Raw genomic sequence first — 21,101 nt, 5'->3', positions numbered from 1 at the left:
GCACACATGAAACCTAGCCTCCTACGATGACTTCTTGTATTAAGTAGCCACTGACAGACTGATAAAACCATTGCTGTGAAATACACAATTGCCCTACAGGAAGTTGCAAGAGCTGAGCTATGGAACTCATTGCTACAAAGAAAAACGCTGTGGGAAAGAAATTTAACAATTTCCAAAGATGGATTTGATATTGGCAGGAAATGGTTTCAGTGCTTGCTAGCTGATTATGCCAAACTTTGCCTGCATCTGCCAACATTTTGTGACTGGCTCAGCCCTTGCATCACAGTCTCAACTTAGTGGGTCCCGAGGGTAGAAAATGTAAGAATCCCTGCACTGTTGTAATATCTCTTGAGGCTCATCCAATAGCAATGCAGCTAGAGAAACTTGCTGTTAAATTTGTCTCTCTTTACTCTGCATATTTAGTGACTTTTCATCATTTTAAGAGGAAGTTCTATTCATCTCAGTCGAGCTTGAATGATGCTGTACTATAATGAAGCTTTTAAGATATCTAGACTACATATCATGCTTGTACAGTAGATCCACTTCACACATATTCTATCATCTATGCTTAAGTTATTTTAAACTAGCCTACTACATGAACTTCCACTTTATTTCTGATCCTCTGAATTTGGACACGGAGTGGGTGCAGAAGGGAGGCTATGTTAAAATACATTTTAGATATACCTACTGGCCAACGTAGACAAGTTTGTTACCTACACGGTAGCTTTAAATGCACTAGAAGCAAGCAAACAATTACTCTTTTTTCAACCCCAATGTTGTTGACTGTTAAGGGAATTTCAAAATCTAAATCAGGTTGCGAACAGGATCTGTTCAGAAGGCAGGATGCTGAGTTCCGCCATCCTTCACAGGGCTGCCCACTCATCAGTTGCTTGACTTTGTAACTGAGTCAGCCAGTCACAAGCTTTTGCCCAGTTGAAAGGCACAATATATAGACTTACTGTCTTGGACTGGCAATGATCAACTTTATTTCAAAATGCTTAGTACCTGGAGAACCTGGCGCTTCTGTTGCACTATTAGATGTGGTGACTAGGTGACTATATTAACTAAGTAACTGCTTGCTTGCTTTGTAAATACAACTGTTAGTTTATGAACCAATTAAATTATAATGAACTAGTGCTTTAAACCCGTTAAATTAACAGGCGCTAGAACATATGTGGTGAAACATTTTTAAAAACAGACTGCTTGCCCGCCGCCACTTATAACGGCCGCTGCCACTTAGAAGTACGTCCACGCGAGCACGCACCCGCCATGTGCCCGCGCACACCTGCCGCTTCAACAGTTTCGCCCGGCCACCCGAAGTCTCTGCGTTCCAAGTCCCAACGGCTGTCCGTGGGGCACATGCACAGTAGCGCAATCCCACGGACACAGGGACTGGACGCAGAGACACTTGCACTTTATTAGTATAGATAGTCTGTGTCATTATTATATATTATTTCCTACTGTATTTCATTGCTGAAAGTTAGTTAATTGTCTGCAATTTTCAAAATGATATTTTCTATATGCCTTAAGTTGTCTTCCTTGCATTACTCTCCTTCCTATACTAATGACCAGTACATAGCCACCTGTTAACCATGCAATGGTACCTCTTAAAACAGTGTGCTGCCGTAAGAACCCAACAGCTGCTGATGAGAGTGGCACCACACAGCAATCTTCCATCACCATGGGATGATTTCAAGCGCAGAGCAACTTGCCAGGGCCATCCACCTCTAGAAAGAGAACAAGAATAATTCAACTTAATATTCCATGCAATGTGTGAAGTAGCAACTGGTGCCTTCTCTTTGATACAGCACCTTCTCTTGTGCTTTGTTTTCAGTAGTTCTGCAGCTTACCCCTCTCCCCTGCAGGGGTTGCAAAATCTGTTCAGCGACATTAACTGATGAGACTTGTTAAGTGACATTCTGAATTAAGATTACATTTATAAATTATTCGGCAAGCGGCAGTCCTTTCTCCTATTGCAAACCGATAAAACTAGCTCTTCTTGAGTTACATGTTTTGTTGCAAACAAGACTGTCACTGCATCTCACCTGGAAATGACAAGAAATGAGCCTGGGACCTGCAAGCAAGGTGTGTGCCCTATGACTGAGTTAAGGCCCTCCCTCGCCTTTTCACACTGGTTCTTTGAATCCAAGCTAATAGCTTTGTGCCAAAGTACCATTTTTTTAAAAAAATTGCTCAGTTTACCTTAAAGAATTTTTCCCTCCAATGATCCGCTTCTGCCGACGATGCAGTAACCTCAAACCACACACAGAAGAAAGAGAATCTACGCAGGAATGAAATCATAGACATTAGAGTATCCCATCAGGAAACAGCAGAGCACTATTTCAAGTGTTGGCAGAGGTGGCTTATTTTCTGTACGCCTTTACTAGGGCTGACCAACCACTTCTGTATCTTTTTTATTAAAAAAAAAAAAAAGCACAATCCACATCAATATATTTTTTCCTCCCTCCAGCAAGCATTGAAGAAATCAATATAATACCCACTTCACCTTTATTACTGTTTGCAGGTGCCTTCTTGCTAAGGTAGTCACAGATAACCCCTGCATCTTCACTATGACGACAATTGTGTTTGCCAATATCCTGTTTAATGCAGTCAGCAAGAGATCTTTCATTTCCTGTACATTTCACATTGTCCACATGGATGGGGCCCTTTCCTTCTCCAAAATATGCCATGGTCCTTGCTCGTGCAGAACCTCTAGGAACAGAAAATTTTAAAGGTAACTTTTTAATTAAGACACTACAGCAACAGTAGCAATTGAGGTTCAATAGAAATTATCCTCCATCTTTAATATTGCCTGCTATGGGAAAATATAAACATCTGTAATTAGTAGGCATATCAATGGTTTTGAAAATTTATAGCAACAGTTCAGATCAAACCACACCACAACAGGATGTCCAGTCCAACTACTCACTCCTTGAAATCTATCTACATTGAGAAAAACAGCAGCTATGGTCATGACGGTAGCAGTGTCCACACAGCATGGTAAACCATAGTTGCCGTATTGGCCCAAATATACCGTAAGCCGCACCCAAATATAAGCCACTCCCTTAACATTCTGCAGGCACTCACACCCATTCCGTTTTACCGTTATGTCTGTTTCAGCAGCGATATCATAAAAGTCACTTTTCACGGTCAGAATTTGGGGGGGGGGAATGAGGGTTACATTCAGGCCAAAACGGTAATGGTTTACCATAAATGCACAAGAGGCCCCCACTTTGCACCTCTCCTCTTATTCAGCAGGTCCAACAAACCACAATTCCTCACTTAGCATTACATCCAAACCAGAGATCATATTTTGTTACACCAAGGTTTGTTCTTTGCTTATTAATCGTTGTTTGGACACAACAAACCATGATCCCTAGTTTGGCCATAACACTAAGTCAGGAATCATGCTATGTTGCTCTTACTGGCTAGAGAAGTGTTGTGAAGAGAGCCTCTTGCGCATTTACACTAAGCATTAACTACAGTTTATCATGATGTGTGAAATGGGTCAACATATCCACCTGCATTAACAGCTCATTGTCAATACAATATTGCAGTTGGTGGTCTTGCACTTTCCTTCTTCTTTTTCGTTAGCCCAACAGATCTTAGGGCTGTGTCATAAAACATCACATATCCTTGCACAGTGCTATGCAGTATTCATACATCATAATATCCAACATAAACTGGTTCAACTGCAACATATTGGGATCTGCAAGCTATATATTTTCCTTAATCCGTTTAATCTTTGCATAAATCAGCAGCTGTGTGAGTTAAAAATAATGTATTTTATAGTGTGACTCTTCTCGGAAGCTAAACTCGTTCAGACAGGGAAGAATCCTTATGCTACATTTTGCTGCAAACCTTCCCTACAAATAAGGCACTCCAAAATAAATGATTAATATTGCACATCAAATAATTAATAAGCGGTATACAGGGCCCCAACAAAAGCCCATTTAATTTTGTACTGACACTAGCAACACCAGTCGCCACAAGCAGCCGATTAGATGATAAACTTATGTTTGAGGCATACTACTTCGGCTTGCAAGAGGGTTAAATGCTCCTCCAAATGAAACATCCTCTGCGTGTAGAAATTAACATGCCAGGAAGAAAGTTGGTTGAGAACCCTTCTTTCTGACATCCAGTTTTCTATATGCAGGGACTTTTTTTTTCCTTTTCAGACATGCCAATCCCTATCTGCAGTTTGCAATGCTACAGTTGAAAAACAGATTTCCCATTTCATCTGTTGCTTGTAGGAGCTAGGTTACAGGTATCTAATAAGGAGACATATTGTATCATCAGAGTAGCTATACTTCAGCTTCTGCAAACTGAACAGCTCCTTCTGTCCATGGTTCCAGTGGCAAAGTGTGAGAAGTCAACTTTTGCACCATTCCCACACTAGTCTAAAATCAACAAAAGTTACCTCCCCACTTCTGATGGGAGTCATGTCTGGATCCAGCCCATTATACTGTTTCTTTGGTCAAATCTAACATTTTCATGTTCAATTGCTTCATAACCATGGTTGAGTATCATATAATATCAATTCTACATTTATCAGTTTGTAAGGGAAGAATGTGATATAATGTGAGATGCTGCTTTCCCAGAGAGCAATTATAAATCAAATTTATTGTGTACTCATAGGTCACTGCAAGCTTCATCATGTGTCCTTTACAAAGACTTGTGTCATCTGCCAACATTATTAAACCCATTTCCAACCAACTTGTATAAACAGAAAGAAATGAATACTCCAGGATTAAAATTATTTTATTCTTACAGTTTCACTGTTTCTCAGCCAGGAATCACACAGCATAATTTGAAGTTGGGGAAATATACTATAAAATGTTTTTGCTGTCCCCGCCAATCCTAGATTGGCTATAAACCTTAGTATAAGGCACTTACTATACAGGAAACCAGTCTGCAATCATAGTGTTCTCTTAGGATGTCCACATTATCTAAGTGAATAAAACACACAGTTCTATGGAGAGTTCTCAATCTCAGCATCTAAATGTGCATTGCAGATGTCCTTTTTTAGTGTTCAAGAGGCTGATAAATTCAACCCTACTGTAGTAAGGGAGACATCCATTCTGACTTGCTGACTTTTGCAAATTATTAGGCAAGTCATGCAAGCAGTTTTTATGGGTGAAAACTACCTCCCATCCCCCCAAAATATACTATCACAGACAGCACTGCTTATTTTAAAAAAGATCCTTTCAAGGGCAGATGCCATTTTGCTTAGTCCTTATGAAGTTAATATTAGCCAAAGTATTACTTTAGTCATAATTAATACATTGGCTTACCAGTATATCAACTCTTAAAATTATGAACTGTATGACCTACAGAGTAAAAATCATTCCCTCTTCACCTGCATAAGTTGGAATCAACTACACACCTGCTCTTTTTTTTTGGGGGGGGGAGTGCTGCCCCCTCCAGAGCATATAGCTTTCCTGCTGCCCAGAGCCACCAATCTGCAGTACCTCCTTGTCAGGATTCATATTAAGTTTATAGACCAACACCTTAAACAAACAGCCTCTCCTGATTCTGCTGGAATGGCAAGAGGGAGCTGGGTGTGGTCAACATACTTTACCCCCAAAACTCTGGATGACAGCTTCTGGCAGTTTTGTATAGATGTTAAATAGGATTGTGCAGCAGTATATGCCTTGATGGTTTGAAGCATGCTTAAAATATCCTCTATGAAAACAAAAATCCAGTGCACTACATTAAAAAGTTTTATAAGATGAAATTTTCACCAGTTCCTGTGACATGAACATATTGGTTGTATCCAGCTAAGTTTTGCTAAGAGTAGGTCCAATGAAATCAATAGACCTAAGTTATTCTCCATAAAAGTGTTCTCCATAAATTTAAATGGGTATACTCTAGTACAACTAACATCAGAGGCAACTCTTTTATACAATTCAATCAGTTGCAGAGACACCAAGATGCCCCCAATATTGACAGGACCCAAACGTGCATTGCGTACGTGTGAGGTCATGTCATGTCATTGCAATGTCTAGAGGAGACCGAGCACTAAGGGGGAGCCAGTCACTGAAGGTGTGCTGCACTTGGCTCCACACTCAACCTCATCTGCCTCCTCAACATTGAGGAGCCCAGCCTCCTTCCAACAAATATTGAAGGGGGCGAAGATACCTCGTCCCCCTAGAGTTTGCACACCTGGTCAATTGGATCAGTTCAACACTAAAACCAACAATACAGATGAAAATACTACTAAGCTGAGACCTTTGAAGAGGTTTGGGTAGGAAAGGAGAATGGGGGGTTTTCAGTAGTCCCTACTCGTAGGACACTTTCCCCAAGAAGCTCACCTAGCATCAACATTGTTGTCTTTTTGGCTCCAGGTGAAAACATTTTTATTCTCCCAGGCATTGGTCAACAATACTGTTGCAATTTCGGGGCTAGTTTAGCAGTCCATCTTTTTTTTGGATGGGGCAAGATATACAATTGACTATTGTGGATGAACCCTTTTAGTTAGATGTATTGTATTAATTGATAGTTTGCTATGTATTACATTTCTGAATGTTACGTTTGTTGCAAGTCACTTTAAAACTTATTTGTGAAAAGGGACAAATGGATAATCAAAAGTCCAATAAAACAAATACAAACGAAATTTCAGAAAACCCCAATGGTCCATAACAAATAATGAAAGAGCCTAGAAATTTGAGTTTGTATGAGCTGCACGTGTATGGCAAGGAAACCCAAAGAATAATGACCTTAAGCAGCATTATCCGTTCATCTTCACAAAATGGACCGAAGATTATTTGTTTAACTCGTTAGCCACAAACTACATGCCTCTTCTTGTTCCAAGTTCTCTCTCACCCCCCTTCACCCAAGAACAATTATATAGATTGCAGATATTGCAAGGAATGTTCAACTCCCTGACAGCTGTTTTCCCCCATATATGAGCTAAGTCTGCCAGACAGTGACAAAGTGCAGGAGACCTTTTTAAAGTTACATCTACTGCTGGAATCCAAAGTTAAGCACTTCTTTTCAAGATCCATCCGAGGATATTTAACAACTCAATTTCCTCGGGTACCATAAGGAAATTAGTTCATATTGAACAGCCATTCCTGAATCTATCATTAAATACAACTTATTATTGTGTATATATCATAATCCAAGAAGACTCAGAGCCCTTCCATATTTATTTTTCATGCTAATGACCATCATATATGGCCATTGAGTAAATCCAGATAACTACATATTGCTTAATACGACATTATGTGGAGCATCTCCAGAAACACAGCAATGTTCAACAACATTGGCTCTTGCTTAATAAAGAAAAGTGATTTCATTTACTCTGAAAACCTAGGGGCATTTCATGCTAGAACAAGAGACCTTGTTATTAGAGCTTCCTGTGCAATGTTATCTTAAGATAGACTCCTACGTAACATGGATTTCTTCATAAGCCCCAGCTGTATTTGCTGGGCTACCATATAAGGCATCTCAAAGCAAACCATGGACAGACATGTTTGAGCTGAACAACTCCTATTCATGCTTTTATGATTTCAGTGAGACATAGTACCAAGTAAATATATACAGGATTGCAGGCTTCACTCTGATTTTAATCTAGATAGAAGCTCCTCTCTGTTAGATACTGTTTGGTAAATAAAGTATAACATGATGTGGATTGTAATAGTTTTAGAGAGCAACACTACATTCAAAATAAAGAGTTCTCAATGGACATATAAAGAACATTTGGTATTAGAATAAATTTCCACTACATGCCCAAATTACACACAGGTATTCCCCCATCACATATAAGAGGGTGTTGTAATTTAAAGCACCAAAGGAGTGTTTTTGTGCTATAATGTTTACTTTATAACCTTGTTTATTTAACACATGCATGTTCTTTCCATTGCTGCTATGCCTTGGTCACGTTTTCATTGGCTGACATTTTTATGATATCAAAAGTACTTACTACATTTTATGTTACCTTTTCCCACTATAAATATTTATCTGTGACTACAGCAAGCTCACTAATGTACAGGTGTAAAATATTAACTGAGGTTTAGGAAGACAGCCAAATCTATAAGCTTTTCAGTCCAGTTACTTGGATTTATTTTTTATGGAACATCATCTTAATATTTAGAAAGTCTACCAAACTTTGGCAATCATGCATGCAGCCAACGTTTCTTTTCCATTCCACTGATGCAATCTACAAATTTCAGTATTCTTCCAGAAAAAACAATCTAATGCCAAAGAACACAATACAGAGCCACACAGTTAGTTCTACGTCAGGGGTCAGCAAACTTTTTCAGCAGGGGTCCGGTCCACTGTCCTTCAGACCTTGTGGGGGGCCGGACTATATTTTGAAAAAAAATAATGAACGAATTCCTATGCCCCACAAATAACCCAGAGATGCATTTTAAATAAAAGGACACATTCTACTCATGTAAAAACACGCTGATTCCCGGACCATCCGCGGGCCAGATTTAGAAGGTGATTGGGCCGGATCTGGCCCCCGGGCCTTAGTTTGGGGACCCCTGTTCTACGTGATCAAAAGGGTTTTAGGCTTGGATAGCAAAGACAAATGATTCATTATGTGAATGCATGGTGGCCATGCGTCAAGCACCTCCACATGGTCTAATCACCACTCTCAACCTTTGCATTGTCTAGTAGAACTTATGCATGTCTTGGCATTCAGCATTTGCTCATGCCTGCAGCATGTCATTGGCTGCCAACAGCAGAGGTTGGTGGGGACACCGAGTGTCATGACATCTGAACACAAGTAAATTCTATTTAACTAAAATATTTATACCTCAGCTTTCCACCATTTTGATTCTCAAGCCAACTTCTGAACAAAAGATACAACAATATAATTACCAACTATAAAACAAATCTAACTTGAGAACATATGAAACAGAAAAACCAAATAGCAGGGAAAGAAAAATAAAACATCAGAAAAACATAAAATGTAAAAGACTCACAGCAACGATAAGAAAATCAATGTTAAGCGTATCAGTGACTCAGATGAATAGGAGAGGTTTAGCCTTATGATAATAATGGCAGCAGGCAAATATGCCTAAAAAGGAAGGTACATGGTCTTGGTGCCATTGCAGAAGAGATTCTGTCCACAGTAGTCACCTGTCTAACTTACGGAGGCATGGATTAGATGCAATAGCCATGGAGGGGAAGGGGGTCACGAGACACAGGGCTGTTAATTTTCATGGCAGCCATGCATTTGAGGCTGTAGCTTAGCTGTAGTACATATTTTGCATGTGAAAGGTCCCAGGTTCAATTTCTGGCTTCTCCAAGTAGGATTGTGTGCTTCATTCATTAAATGTACTGTAAGTATTTATGCATGCTGATAAATTCTCTGGATTCTGACCAAATGAATTAATTTCTTCAGTTTAAGTGGCACAAGTGTAAATCAATGGTATTTAAAGAAACCTCAAAACCCTCTAGGTTTTCCATACATAGCTGTGATTTATATCTGAGCCACCATAAGTAAGGTGAGGAATCTGTTTGCTTTAGATTGTTTTTCTTGGGAAATGTTGAAACTCCTAGACCACATAAGTGATATATAGTGGAATTTAAAAAGAGAATGAATTTATTATAATCACATTTCCTCAAAGCTGGGCAAGCTTCTTTTCCATTATTGTATTTAATAAAATGTAGCATGAATAGTAGCATTTTGGACTTTTCAGCATTTCATGGCAATACGCAATTTGTCTCTCTGCTGAATTTAAGAAAGCCAGTTTTGAAGATACACCAATCCTATGTTTCAGTGTTCACATGAAAACAAGATTGTCATCAGATGTTTGGCTTAGGTCCCTGCAAGACTTACACTCTTTTGTGGGAGGGATTCCATTGCATACTGGAACATGTAAGTTTGCTCAATTAAAGTGGCTTAAAGGACTCTGGGCACACATTGGTACAACAAGCCCACTCTTTGTGTTAAGGAAAGCAATGGGGAAATGCACTAGAAAGTGTGGGATAACTAGGAAGTCATATAACCTCCCAACAACCAAATCAGGATGAATGTTCAACAAGCAGTGAATGTCCTATAACCTCCACATAAACCAGTCAGGCTTCTCAACTGATTCTCTGGTGGTACTGAATGCTGACCACCAGAGAGATTTGAAGAAGAGAACAAATGACACGCCCCAAACTCCTCAGGCACATTAAATGAAAAGTGAGCACAACAAAAACCCCGAATCCTGCCTATGAGATATAAGCACATGTACAATCCCATGCACAGCATTCCTGGGGGAAACTATATAAGCTTGTATCGAGGCACAAGAATTTATATACAGTCTTTTGCTTCTTCTGCAATCTAATATTTGCTACCAAAAAATATTAAAATCTAATATTTGCTAACAACAGCGCAACACATCTCTGTTGTGGTCCTGCTGCCCAATTTTCCTGAGTATTTAAGCACTCAATTACTCAAAATTTCTACCACACTTGAGAAATTCAGCTAACAGCAACTGATTGCATAAAACTTAAACCCTGCCTGTTTTGTTTATCATATGTTGATGATGACTGGAGGCATCTGGCCCAGTTCTTCTGAACTAGAAACAGCTGGAAATTGGGGGTAATCACACTGAACACTAGCTGTGTGAAAGGAAGGAATATATTTGCTAACCTGGACATTCAACAAAAATGTGTGGAAACAGAAGGAAACTCCCCTCTTTTCCCTTGCAAGAAATATTACTTCCCACAGCATAACTTAGCATGTGTAAACAAAGGAAGGAAAAGTCTTCATCATGTATTAAACATGGTCCTATGGGAAAGACAAGATAACACAAGGCAAATGACATGAAATTGCTGAATAGCTGATAAAACTCTCCAACCAGCTGATTGTGCCAGAAAAACAAACCGGAAAATTATGTAAGCAATGACATAAATATGTTCACTATTTCAGGCTGAAATTATGTTTCTAGGGTATTTTGAAAGGCATTTGTTTTAATGCAACTTTTTTCTTTTATTAGAACTGCTATGTGATTATCATCCCATTGCCGCTACCAGAGGTTTAGTATGTAGCCTGCAGTTATTTATGCAACTTTTTTTCTTACTCAAAAGTTACCATGGGGAGGGGAGGTTTAATCCTCCTTCCTCCCCACACAACTGTTACTGATAGTAAGAAGTCCCCATGGGCATGAATGGGAGGTATTTTACTATCAGTAACTGCTGGTCTGGGGGCCAGGTGCAGGTAGAAGTTTCAGCTGGTGAAAGGGAGGATTAAACCTCCCCTCCACATGCACCGTGCTTCTGATCTAGACCTGGGCCTCCACACTTACCTTTGACTAAGAGAAATCACATATGCAGCTGCAGGCTACGTGTCCAAAATAATGTGCAGTTTGACTGTCACACAGGACTTAGGGGAGCGCTGTATCTTGAACAGCAAAATGAAATTTTCCTGCTAAATCACACTTCAAGCTTGTTCAAAGTTTCTGCCATGCATCCTGTGACCATACTCTTGCATTATAGCTATGTCCAGAAATAAAGGTAGAGACAACTGTGTCACTTGCTATTTTAACAACTTGTTGATAGACTTGTTGTTATGCTTTTTAGGATTTTAGAAGCTCGGTATATGTTAAAAGACAGGGCAGTCCTTGCCTGCAGGCTCACAATTTATTGCCATGATACAAAAGGATTTTTTATTTTTTAATGGAAAGGGAAAGGGAATCAGGAGGTGAAAGTAAAGTAAGCACTGAAGTAGCTAATGGATGGGGCAGGAAAGCAGGGGAGGCAGCATCCCAGTGGCCCAGATTGCCTTGCCTAGTGACAGACATAGAAACATGCTTCCCTTAATCTTTGAAGTCCCTGGGCAGCTACCAGTTGGAACACAGTATACTTCCTTGCCTGTTGTCTTCTTTGCAAGAAGATCAAACTTATCCATTCTCAAGGAAATCGGCCCTGAGTGCTCACTAGAAGGACAGATCTTGAAGTTGAGGCTCCAGTACTTTGGCCACCTCATGAGAAGAGAAGACTCCCTGGAAAAGACCCTGATGTTGGGAAAGATGGAGGGCACAAGGAGAAGGGGATGACAGAGGATGAGATGGTTGGACAGTGTTTCTCGAAGCTACTAACATGAGTTTGGCCAAACTGCGGGAGGCAGTGAAGGATAGGCATGCCTGGCGTGCTCTGGTTCATGGGGTCACGAAGAGTCGGACATGACTGAATGACTGAACAACAACAACATACTTCCTTGCAGGGAAAGGGAAACATATTCCTTGCAGCTCCTTCTCTGAGTGATACATGGGGGCAACTTGGTCTGCTTGCCATTATGAAAATAAGGATGCAAATTGTACTACATCTGCTGGTCATTTCTCCTGTGGTTTCAGGCAAAATTACCAGCAATGCCTTCTGGTGTTGTCATGCATGCTACTAAATTTGTCATCTTTTGTTGTTTGGAAATGCCCCATAAATGTTGCTACAGTTTGTGATCAAGCACCAGAAGGCATTGAATTAATCTAACGGGAGGCACATGAGCAACATATAAACTACATTATGCTTCTTTCATATGAAGCCTGTTGCACTGATACTCTTGGCAAGTTTTGAAAATCTGTTTATATTGTGCTGCAGAAAAGCTCCTTGGCAGCTCCAGTATGAAAAGTATTTTAAACTCTTCAGAAAAGTTGCTTTATTTTATAACACAGTGTAAAGTCCTGCCTTGAAACTGAATGGAGTTTTAAAGGCAAGTTGAAATATGTCATATTGCAAGTGAGGTCTGTTGTTCAAAGAAACAGCCCCACCCCAAATAACTCACCAGAGCTGAGTGCAGCCTTACTAATAATGATGTTATAGAATTAAATGAAAACCATGGATTGCAGCAATACTAAATTAGTCATGATTTATTCCCACTAAAATAAATGGGGGTGATGTTAGCATTTGATTTCAATGGGTCTTAATTGTGATCCAAATAACTGTGATGAAGGGTGGCATATTAAACAAACAAACAAACAAAATAAGATTAATATTTGCACATTAAATGGTCAATGGTCCCCTCCAGATGTACTTTTCATTGCATAATGATTTGTGCTCATGATGCGATTGGGGTGGCCATCTGTGAGCCTGCCTTCAATACTACTGTATTTTCCGGCGTGTAAGACGACTGGGCGTATAAGACAACCCCCAACTTTTCCAGTTAAAATACAGAGTTTGAGATATACTCGACCGCAGATTCTCCACCCGGCATATAAGACGGCCCCCAACTTTTGAGAAGTTTTTCCTGGATTAAAACGTAGTCTTATACGCCAGAATAGACAGTATTTGAATCTAGTTCCATTTCTAATCAATGCAAATCCTGCAGCTTGCTGCTGAAATCCCACAACTTTTCATGCCACAAATGTTCTTAGTTGTTGTTTTAATCCACTTTTCTTGTGCTTCAGCCCCTCCAAAGAGCAATAATGTGTTAGTACTGGGGAAGCATCACAAAACAACTAATAAAGCAGAACAAATGTACTATCATTGTGTCAGTAATATGTTGCCGAATACACCCACACCACAATAAACGCCAGTCTGGAGGGGCCCAACATTTAATTCTATGAACTTGCACAATCTATGGACAATAATGTATGGAAACCAGAAAAAGTATTTAAGGACTATTAAATAACTTCTCTTACTTGTAGCCAAGTTGTCGACATACCACAGCTGCATCCTTATCGGACCATCCATCATCACAAATTGTCCCCCACTGGCCATGGATAAAGATCTCCACGCGGCCCTCTTTCTTATTTTCACCATCCATCAATCTGATAGGAGGCCCTGGGAATAAGTTACAGCTGTTAACACACAGCAATAGTAGCAAGAACCATTACCCTAGCTAATTTTCATCACACTGAAGGAAAGTTGTCAAATGGGGCTCAGGTTCAAGCATTCCAGTTTGTACACCAGTGATGAAAGCATTTTAGTCTTGTAACTTGTATGGCATCAATGTCAACTTGTTCAGCAAATCTAGACTCTAATGTGAAATGAATTTCCTCCCTGGTATCCACAAGAACCTGCCGGTATTCTCAGTCTGCTGCTTCCCAAATCTATTCCACTTTTCCAAATTTAGAGGTCACAGGGTGAATGGGAGAAAACGTTACTAAATAGTCTGTGAAGGATTTAGGAATGTAACACAGGAAGCTAACTTTCCTGCAAAAATTGTGCACCATTTTTTTGACATGGATGCAAGCAAAGGTATAGTGATTACAGGTGTTCAGTTTAAAGAATCCTGTCTCAGTGGAGAATGTAATTAAATCCTGACACTAGCTTGATCCGGACTTTATGCTGTCTTACACCCCCAAATTCATAATAATATGTTGCCAGACTGTACCATTTCAGGTGCCAGGTGTGGATCACAGATTGATTCCTCTCTTTCATGGACAAAGAGAGAATGTCAGCCAGAAGTTTAAGCTACAACCTCCTGCTTGGAATTCTAGGGTTTTTTTTAACGAGCTATGAGCTGCTGTTTTTTTATGGGGATAGCTACTCAAACATACAGTCAGCTACCCACAGTCTAAATCACCCTCCCCCAACCCAGTGCCAGCACATGTGCTGACTAGGGCTGATGGGAGTTGTAGTCCAAAATATTGGATGGTCATCCAGTTGGGGAAGGCTGGTGTATATGGCAGAGCCTAGTTGAAGATGTGCATTATGATTGCTCCAATCAAACCCCTTTCAGTTCCGTGATCGGATATAGCTGCTTTGTTTTGTAGTTTGTTTCCTGGCACATATCTAGGACACTCCCTTGTTTGAAGCTTTTCTGTAGTACTACTAAACTTTTCCTGGGTAAGAGGGAATTGAAAACCTTGACTGGCTCAGTTACACTTTAATCTTCTCTGAAGAACGGTATGGCAGACTGCCAATTCCCAAAGGCCTTTACAGCCAAAGGCTGATCATCATTACTCAATGAACTCATAAATGCAATCAATACTTTTTCTTCTAACCTTACGTTTCCTCAGGAGTTTAGCAGCCAGTGTCATAGCAAGGTCTTCTGCTATTAATAATGTATTATTGTTGCACAACAGCTCAAATTACATTTTCCTAATGCACAACAGAGCATTAACAGATGAAAGAACAGATGAAACTAACAATTGCTCGCATATTGAAATCAAACATAGCAAATGTCACATTATCCTTGCCTTTGAATTTATTATATACATTTTAACATATGCAGGCTGAGTATATCCAGGCTGACTGGAACTCATCCTGCATCATTGCACACCCAGCTCACAGCTCTAACTACACTTGGCCACAGTGCAGTGATCGTGGTTGAAGTTCTAAAGTGAGTACAGGGTGAAAAAGTCACACAACAGCTTCAACACAAGAAAGGATCCTTTAATAGCACTTCCCTGGCACATTAAAATGACTCATTTGGAAGCAACCCTGCACGTCATCTACACGTGATAAATCCCACGGATGAAAATCTGGGCTGGCTGGCACTTTATTTGGATGGATTGTTGAACTAGATGGGTCCTCTCCTAGGGCCAAAATGCACATTGTGCTAAAAGTATAGATTACATGCTACTACATTTGGTTTTTCTGGTTTAACCAATTACAAGAGTGGGGAAGCCAGGGCTGGTCCAAGACATTTGGGCACCTGTGGCAAACCCCAAAATGTCATTTCCCACGGACTTCCGGCGGCGACGCAATCGCCGGGTGGTCGAGGGCTGCTTCGGGTCCGAAGCGCCCTGTCCATCCCGGGGGTTAGGAGCCCCGCTACCGCAAAGCGGGGCTCCGGTTGGGGTGCGGGAAGAGCGTCCCGCACCCTGGGCTCCCCGGCAGCGCCCGCGGAGGCTCCGAACCCTTCCCTCGCTCCCCCCGTAAGGGGGGAGTGGGGGTGAAGGGACAACGGAGCCGGGCTTCGGGGACATGCCCCAACCGGGATGCAAATGCGGCGACAAAGCCCGCGGTGAGCGTCTAAGTTCTACCTGTGAAGAATGGAGCTAAAGGAACCCGGTGGTCGTGAGTAAAGAATCGGATTAGAAATCGTGCTTTTGGAACGATCCGGGGGGAAGGAGAAAGGCAGCCTGCCTCCCTCCCTTCGAGCTGAAGAATGTAACCAATTTGAGTGATTACTGCTACAGAACTGGTTACAACGTATTTAAAATTGACACATGAGACTGGCAAACTCTTTTTTCGGGAAGTTAACTAGAGGAAAATATCTCCATTTAAAGTTGCGGTATTTGCGCTCCAGCTCAGAAAAATGGCGTCGAACAAAGAGGGGAGTAGAAATATAACACCCACTTCCTCCTCCTCTGCCAGTATGCTGGGCTTTGTCCTTGAACTGGTATTGAACTCTGGACTAACGGATGAACAGAGACTCACTGCCTTGAAGGTGGAACTGCTTTATAGAAAAGTCAAAGTCTTGTGTGGGGGTCTGAAAGGGAACCAATTGCCCACAGAGGAGGCTTTTAAAACTTTTGACACTTTTGAAGAATGCCTTGCCAATGAGCTGAGAGGGTGGATGGAAAGATGGAGAGAAATGAGTGAGCTACTTCGGAGAAGAAATTCGCTTTCTGGGGGTGGCAGCCCCAAGGCGACGTCAAGATTTTTTATATCCAGTCCCCGAGGTGTGAGCTCGGGGGCCAGGGACAGAGAATTAAGGTATCTACAAGAAGAAAAGGAATGTTACAAAGAACCGAAGAAGCTGAGAGATGATGAGATGGACACCTCTGAACTCGTGGCAAGAAGAGGTCTGGACTGTGCCTGGATCTGTGGACGTTGGGAGAGGGAAGTTACATGGATGTTCAGTGCCGATGCCACTAGGAGAAGAAGAATGGACAGAGGGGGTGTGGGGTGAAGCATTAAACAAAACTTAAAGTAGCCTGATACGGCAAATTGAAATCGGAGGGTGAACACTGTCAACAATATTTTGTTATACTATTATTTGAACATGAAAGGAGATATTTCAAGTTTTTATGTTATTAGCAGCAATCTTAAGGATAGAAGAAATAGACTTGATGTGAATGATTTGTGAAGATCTGTGAAGGTGGAGTATAAGTAAAGTGAATCTAAGTGGTTTAAGTTTATGGATTAAGAGGAGTAAGATTAAGATGTAGATTAAGATAAGAAATCGATAAGATTAAATTAAGAAGAATTATGATGAGGTATCATTATGGTGATGCATTTTTAGCAAAATGTTGAAAAGATAATTGAATGTAATTATATAATTGAATTTAATTTCTTTTTTCTTTTTTCAGGAGAAATGGTTATAAAATAGATTAAGGATATAAAATCGAAGGTGAAAAGGCAGGGGAAGTCAATGGTCAAGATATGGAAATAGAAATTTTTTTTTTTTTTAGAAAGATGCTATAAGAAACTTGACATTGTTTGTATTTGTTATATTTGTTTTGCATTTGTTTAATTGTAGGTGTGGGTGTGGGTATATGTTGTTATAGAAAAATGCCAATAAATTCTTATAAAAAACAAAAAAACAAACAAAATGTCATTTCCCACACCCATGATGAAGGGGCGAGGGAAGATGTACATGAGGAACAAAAAGGAAAGAAATGTTGACCTTGGGATCAGCTGCCCCAGTGGACCCTGCTGCCTGAGGCAGCTGCCTCACCAGGCCTCATTGGAGGGCCAACCCTGGGGGAGGCCCAAATGTTATCAGCATGTAGAGGCAGAAGGTTTATTCCTTCCCTCCCTGGCCACAATCAGGAAGAAAACAGCCATCATCCCATGAGGCTGTTGATGTCAATGGAAGGCTTTTCAAGCATCAAAGCTACACTGGGGTGTGTGTGTGGGGGGGTAGATTTTCATACCAATTGTTGCTGAGAAGGAAGGGAAACCTCCTGCTGGCAATTGTGTTCCTGTGCCATAACTAATTGGGGGGGGGTTGAATCCAGATGCAGCTTGCATGCCAGACATTTAGCAGTATGTTTTGCCCTCAGTCTGATCCAGCAAAGCAATTCTTAGGTTCTTAAGAATATTTGCAAAAATCAAGTCTTAATGCTTTTTTTTTTTTAATCTAGCCGCATAGTCAGATTTTTCCCATAACTGTACAATTCTTTAAATCTTTCTTAAACTTCAGGAACTGTTTATGAGATTCATTCCAGCCAAATATATTACAATAGATAAGAAAAGAGTTAATAATCTAATTACTGTAACATTTGTTTATATCAGTGGTTCTTCTGTAGCAGCCTTGCCTAACCTCTTTCAAAAAAAATATTTTTTTTTTACGGAGGTTAGGCTGTGCAACATCAGTGCTTATGACAGCATCCAAAATCTCAAAATTTTCACCTCATTTTTGACATCATCCAGAAACGCTTACTCTACAAGAATATAATTTCAGTTCAGACTTTACTCATATTACCTGAGCAGCAACACAGGATATTAGCTGTAAAATGGAGCAGATTTTATTCTCAACCAGCTTGTTACTACTTGGATGTTTCATTCACAACTGTTAAATTAATACAATTTTCAGGTACCCAAAGGGAATTTTACCATCTGGCAGTATTTAACCATATTGGACCCTTTCCAGCTCAGGTTAAGTTCCATAGTTTCATGAACAGAGCAGCACAGATGTTCACTTAATATCTATGTGAATGGTCACTATGATCTGAACCCCAGCTATTTGGGGTTTAAGTGTTCCCATTATCATTGTCTCACCCACGCAGAAATACTATTTACATTATACTGCTGGTATAATAAAGGCTTTGGAATATTAAGAAGTGTAAAAGAATAGCAATGAAAAGAGATGAGGGAAAGAGTAATAATATGACTGGAAATTCATTTAGCAAAGCGTGCAAGATGGAAAGAAACTCTAGTTCAATAATGCTGTAAACACTATGATTTGTTTAACAGTATGCCTCAAGTTATAAAGTTGGTATGGTACCAAGATATGCCTAATAGAGCTCTTTGTTAAGTTGAAAGACATGATGCAATTCTTAAATAAATTCCTTATAAGCTGCCTAATCTTCATTACTCTGTTTAATTCTCATTGAAATGCTGTTCTTTGACTCTGTTTACCATTTCCCAACATAGGGTGAAACCTATATTTTTCCTCCTCATAAACAGGGTTGATAAATGAGATCAATCATTTCCATTCTTGGGGGTTAGTCAAGGTTCTTTGAACACCTGTAGCTGGCTGTTGAGCTATATTATACATATGAAGTTCTCTTCATTGGTCCATATTTGCCCAGTACTGTCTCTTGTGATAGACAGCATCCAAGGCCTCAGGAATGGTGTCTTTCCCAGTCAGGCTATCCAACATCCTTTAACTGGAAATGGCAAGGTTTCAACCTAGGACCTTCTGCTTGCCAATCATTTGCTCTGCTCTCTATTGTAGGGGTGGTAAAGAGAGTGGTGAATGGGCTGGCAGAGAGAGTGCACAAGAGCTATGCATTTCTGCGAACTCCATGGATCTGCCCCTGCCCATCAATAGCATGCATTGTGTAGAAGACTGACCCTTGGTAGAAAAAAGATCTAAGCTCCTTGTTCTTTGGAATAACTATAGTTCCTTCCCAGACAGTTCTCACGTTACAATTTTCACTTTGCAAGTTGTCCGAAAACTCAGACCTATGGGTAGGATTTATTCACATGGCTATTTATATGTCACACTTGGGTATGTGGAGTTCACCATTACAACCATACCAAGGGCTGTGCATATGCTTCACTAGAAAAATACTCTAGTTCTCTGTGAAATTAAAAACTCAGCTGCTCCAGTACTCAACTGCTTCAGAACAAGCCTATGGTAACCATATTAAAAATGTCCTCTATTTACATGACAAAGAGCTTGTTCCTGTACTAGGCAGACATTGTTCTGTATTGCTCTTGCACCTCTCTTCTTCCTTTTCATTCTAAATTTAACAGATTTAACTTTTTAAAATGGATACTCAGTATAAATATTCTCTGTTTCCAATCGTGAAAGCTGCTTTGTATCTTCTTCTGATTAGCTCAAATAGTTATCAGGGTAAGAACTGAGTCAGGTGTTTAGGTCTGGGCCACGATACAACATGGCAAACACATTGCTAATTTCAGCTTGAACATGCTAAATAATGGGGAATATGCCATTGAGGCAAGATGGAAGATAAACCAAGGTTTAATGATCTATATTTAGTTAGAATGTGGCCAAGATCCAAAGGGCTACTCACTGGCTCCAATATGCCCAGCAAAAGTTCAGACTTTTTGCCTTTAAAGAGCAGGTCCCTATGCCATATCAGAAGCAGTCTCAGTTTCCCTAAAGGATTGCTATGTGGCATGGTGGACTGGTGCTCAAGAACAACAAATCTAAAGCACTTTTGGGCTCCCTTGGTTCTCTGTATCCAGGCTTGCATTTACAAAAAGGAGCTTACCCAGGGATGCTCTGTGGCTCTCGATATCTCTATAGCAACTTATCCCAACATCCTCCTTGTGGCTGCAATCATGCTTTCCCCATTCCCTCTTTGAACACTGGAGGATTGCAGACTCCTTTCCTGAGCAGCTGACGTCATCCAGCCAGATGGGTCCAATGTTCTCTTCTGGGTAGTGTTCTGAGACACTTTTCCCATTCCTGTTTGCACATGGATAGATTGGCACTTGTATTGCAAGTGAGGTGTTGAACATATGGTCAACATAAAAAACAAACAATAATATTTCATTATTCCAGTGTCCATCTTGTTGCTAAAAATCCATGAATGTTTTACTTTACAAAGGCCCTGATTCAGCAGAGCATTTAACCACTCATTTGACATAATATGCAGAATTCTATTTCACCCTCTGACACTAAAGGCTGCTATAGATATAATCCTGCTGACCGCTTAGCCTTGTACACACACTTTCCATGTTCTTTCCTTCTGGAGTGTGAATTCTTCCTCCCAGGACTAATTCCATTTACATAGCTGTCAACTTTTCCCTTTTCTTGTCAGGAATCCTATTCGGAATTAGGGAATCTTCCTTAAAAAAAGGGGGAAAGTTGACAGCTATGCATTTAAGTCAACAACAATGTTCCTGAGTTCCTTCTTAATACAGCAAATAATACTTTGAAATACACACACCACAAAGGTTAGATTTGTGGGAAGGAGTGTACAATACCATAGCATTGCACAGTGCTATGTCTGCACCAGCCCAGATTATCTCAATTCCCATTTTAAAAATTGGCACCTGCCTGCTCTGTTGGCAATTTAAACATTTGTCCCAGTAGGACTGTCTTCAGACATGGACTGCTGAACTAG

The 21,101-nt window shown here is 40.4% G+C and overlaps 1 protein-coding gene across 1 annotated transcript in view; it reads right to left on the bottom strand.

Moving 5' to 3' along the window:
• Positions 1-21,101, bottom strand: part of PRSS12 (serine protease 12) — a 48,592-nt gene that overhangs the window by 4,516 nt on the left and 22,975 nt on the right. The window contains exons 7-11 of the mRNA XM_033159563.1: positions 20,244-20,440; positions 13,581-13,722; positions 2,507-2,712; positions 2,203-2,281; positions 1,605-1,727 (exon numbers count right to left, since the gene is read on the bottom strand). Of these exons, the coding sequence (XP_033015454.1) occupies positions 1,605-1,727; positions 2,203-2,281; positions 2,507-2,712; positions 13,581-13,722; positions 20,244-20,440 (747 nt within the window). The remainder of the gene's footprint in view (positions 1-1,604; positions 1,728-2,202; positions 2,282-2,506; positions 2,713-13,580; positions 13,723-20,243; positions 20,441-21,101) is intronic.

The sequence above is a fragment of the Lacerta agilis genome, chromosome 9 (genome assembly GCF_009819535.1).
Source record: "Lacerta agilis isolate rLacAgi1 chromosome 9, rLacAgi1.pri, whole genome shotgun sequence".
Taxonomy (NCBI): Eukaryota; Metazoa; Chordata; class Lepidosauria; order Squamata; family Lacertidae; genus Lacerta; species Lacerta agilis.
Note: the sequence above shows the minus strand (reverse complement) of the source record. Positions and strands in the feature narration are given on the sequence as shown.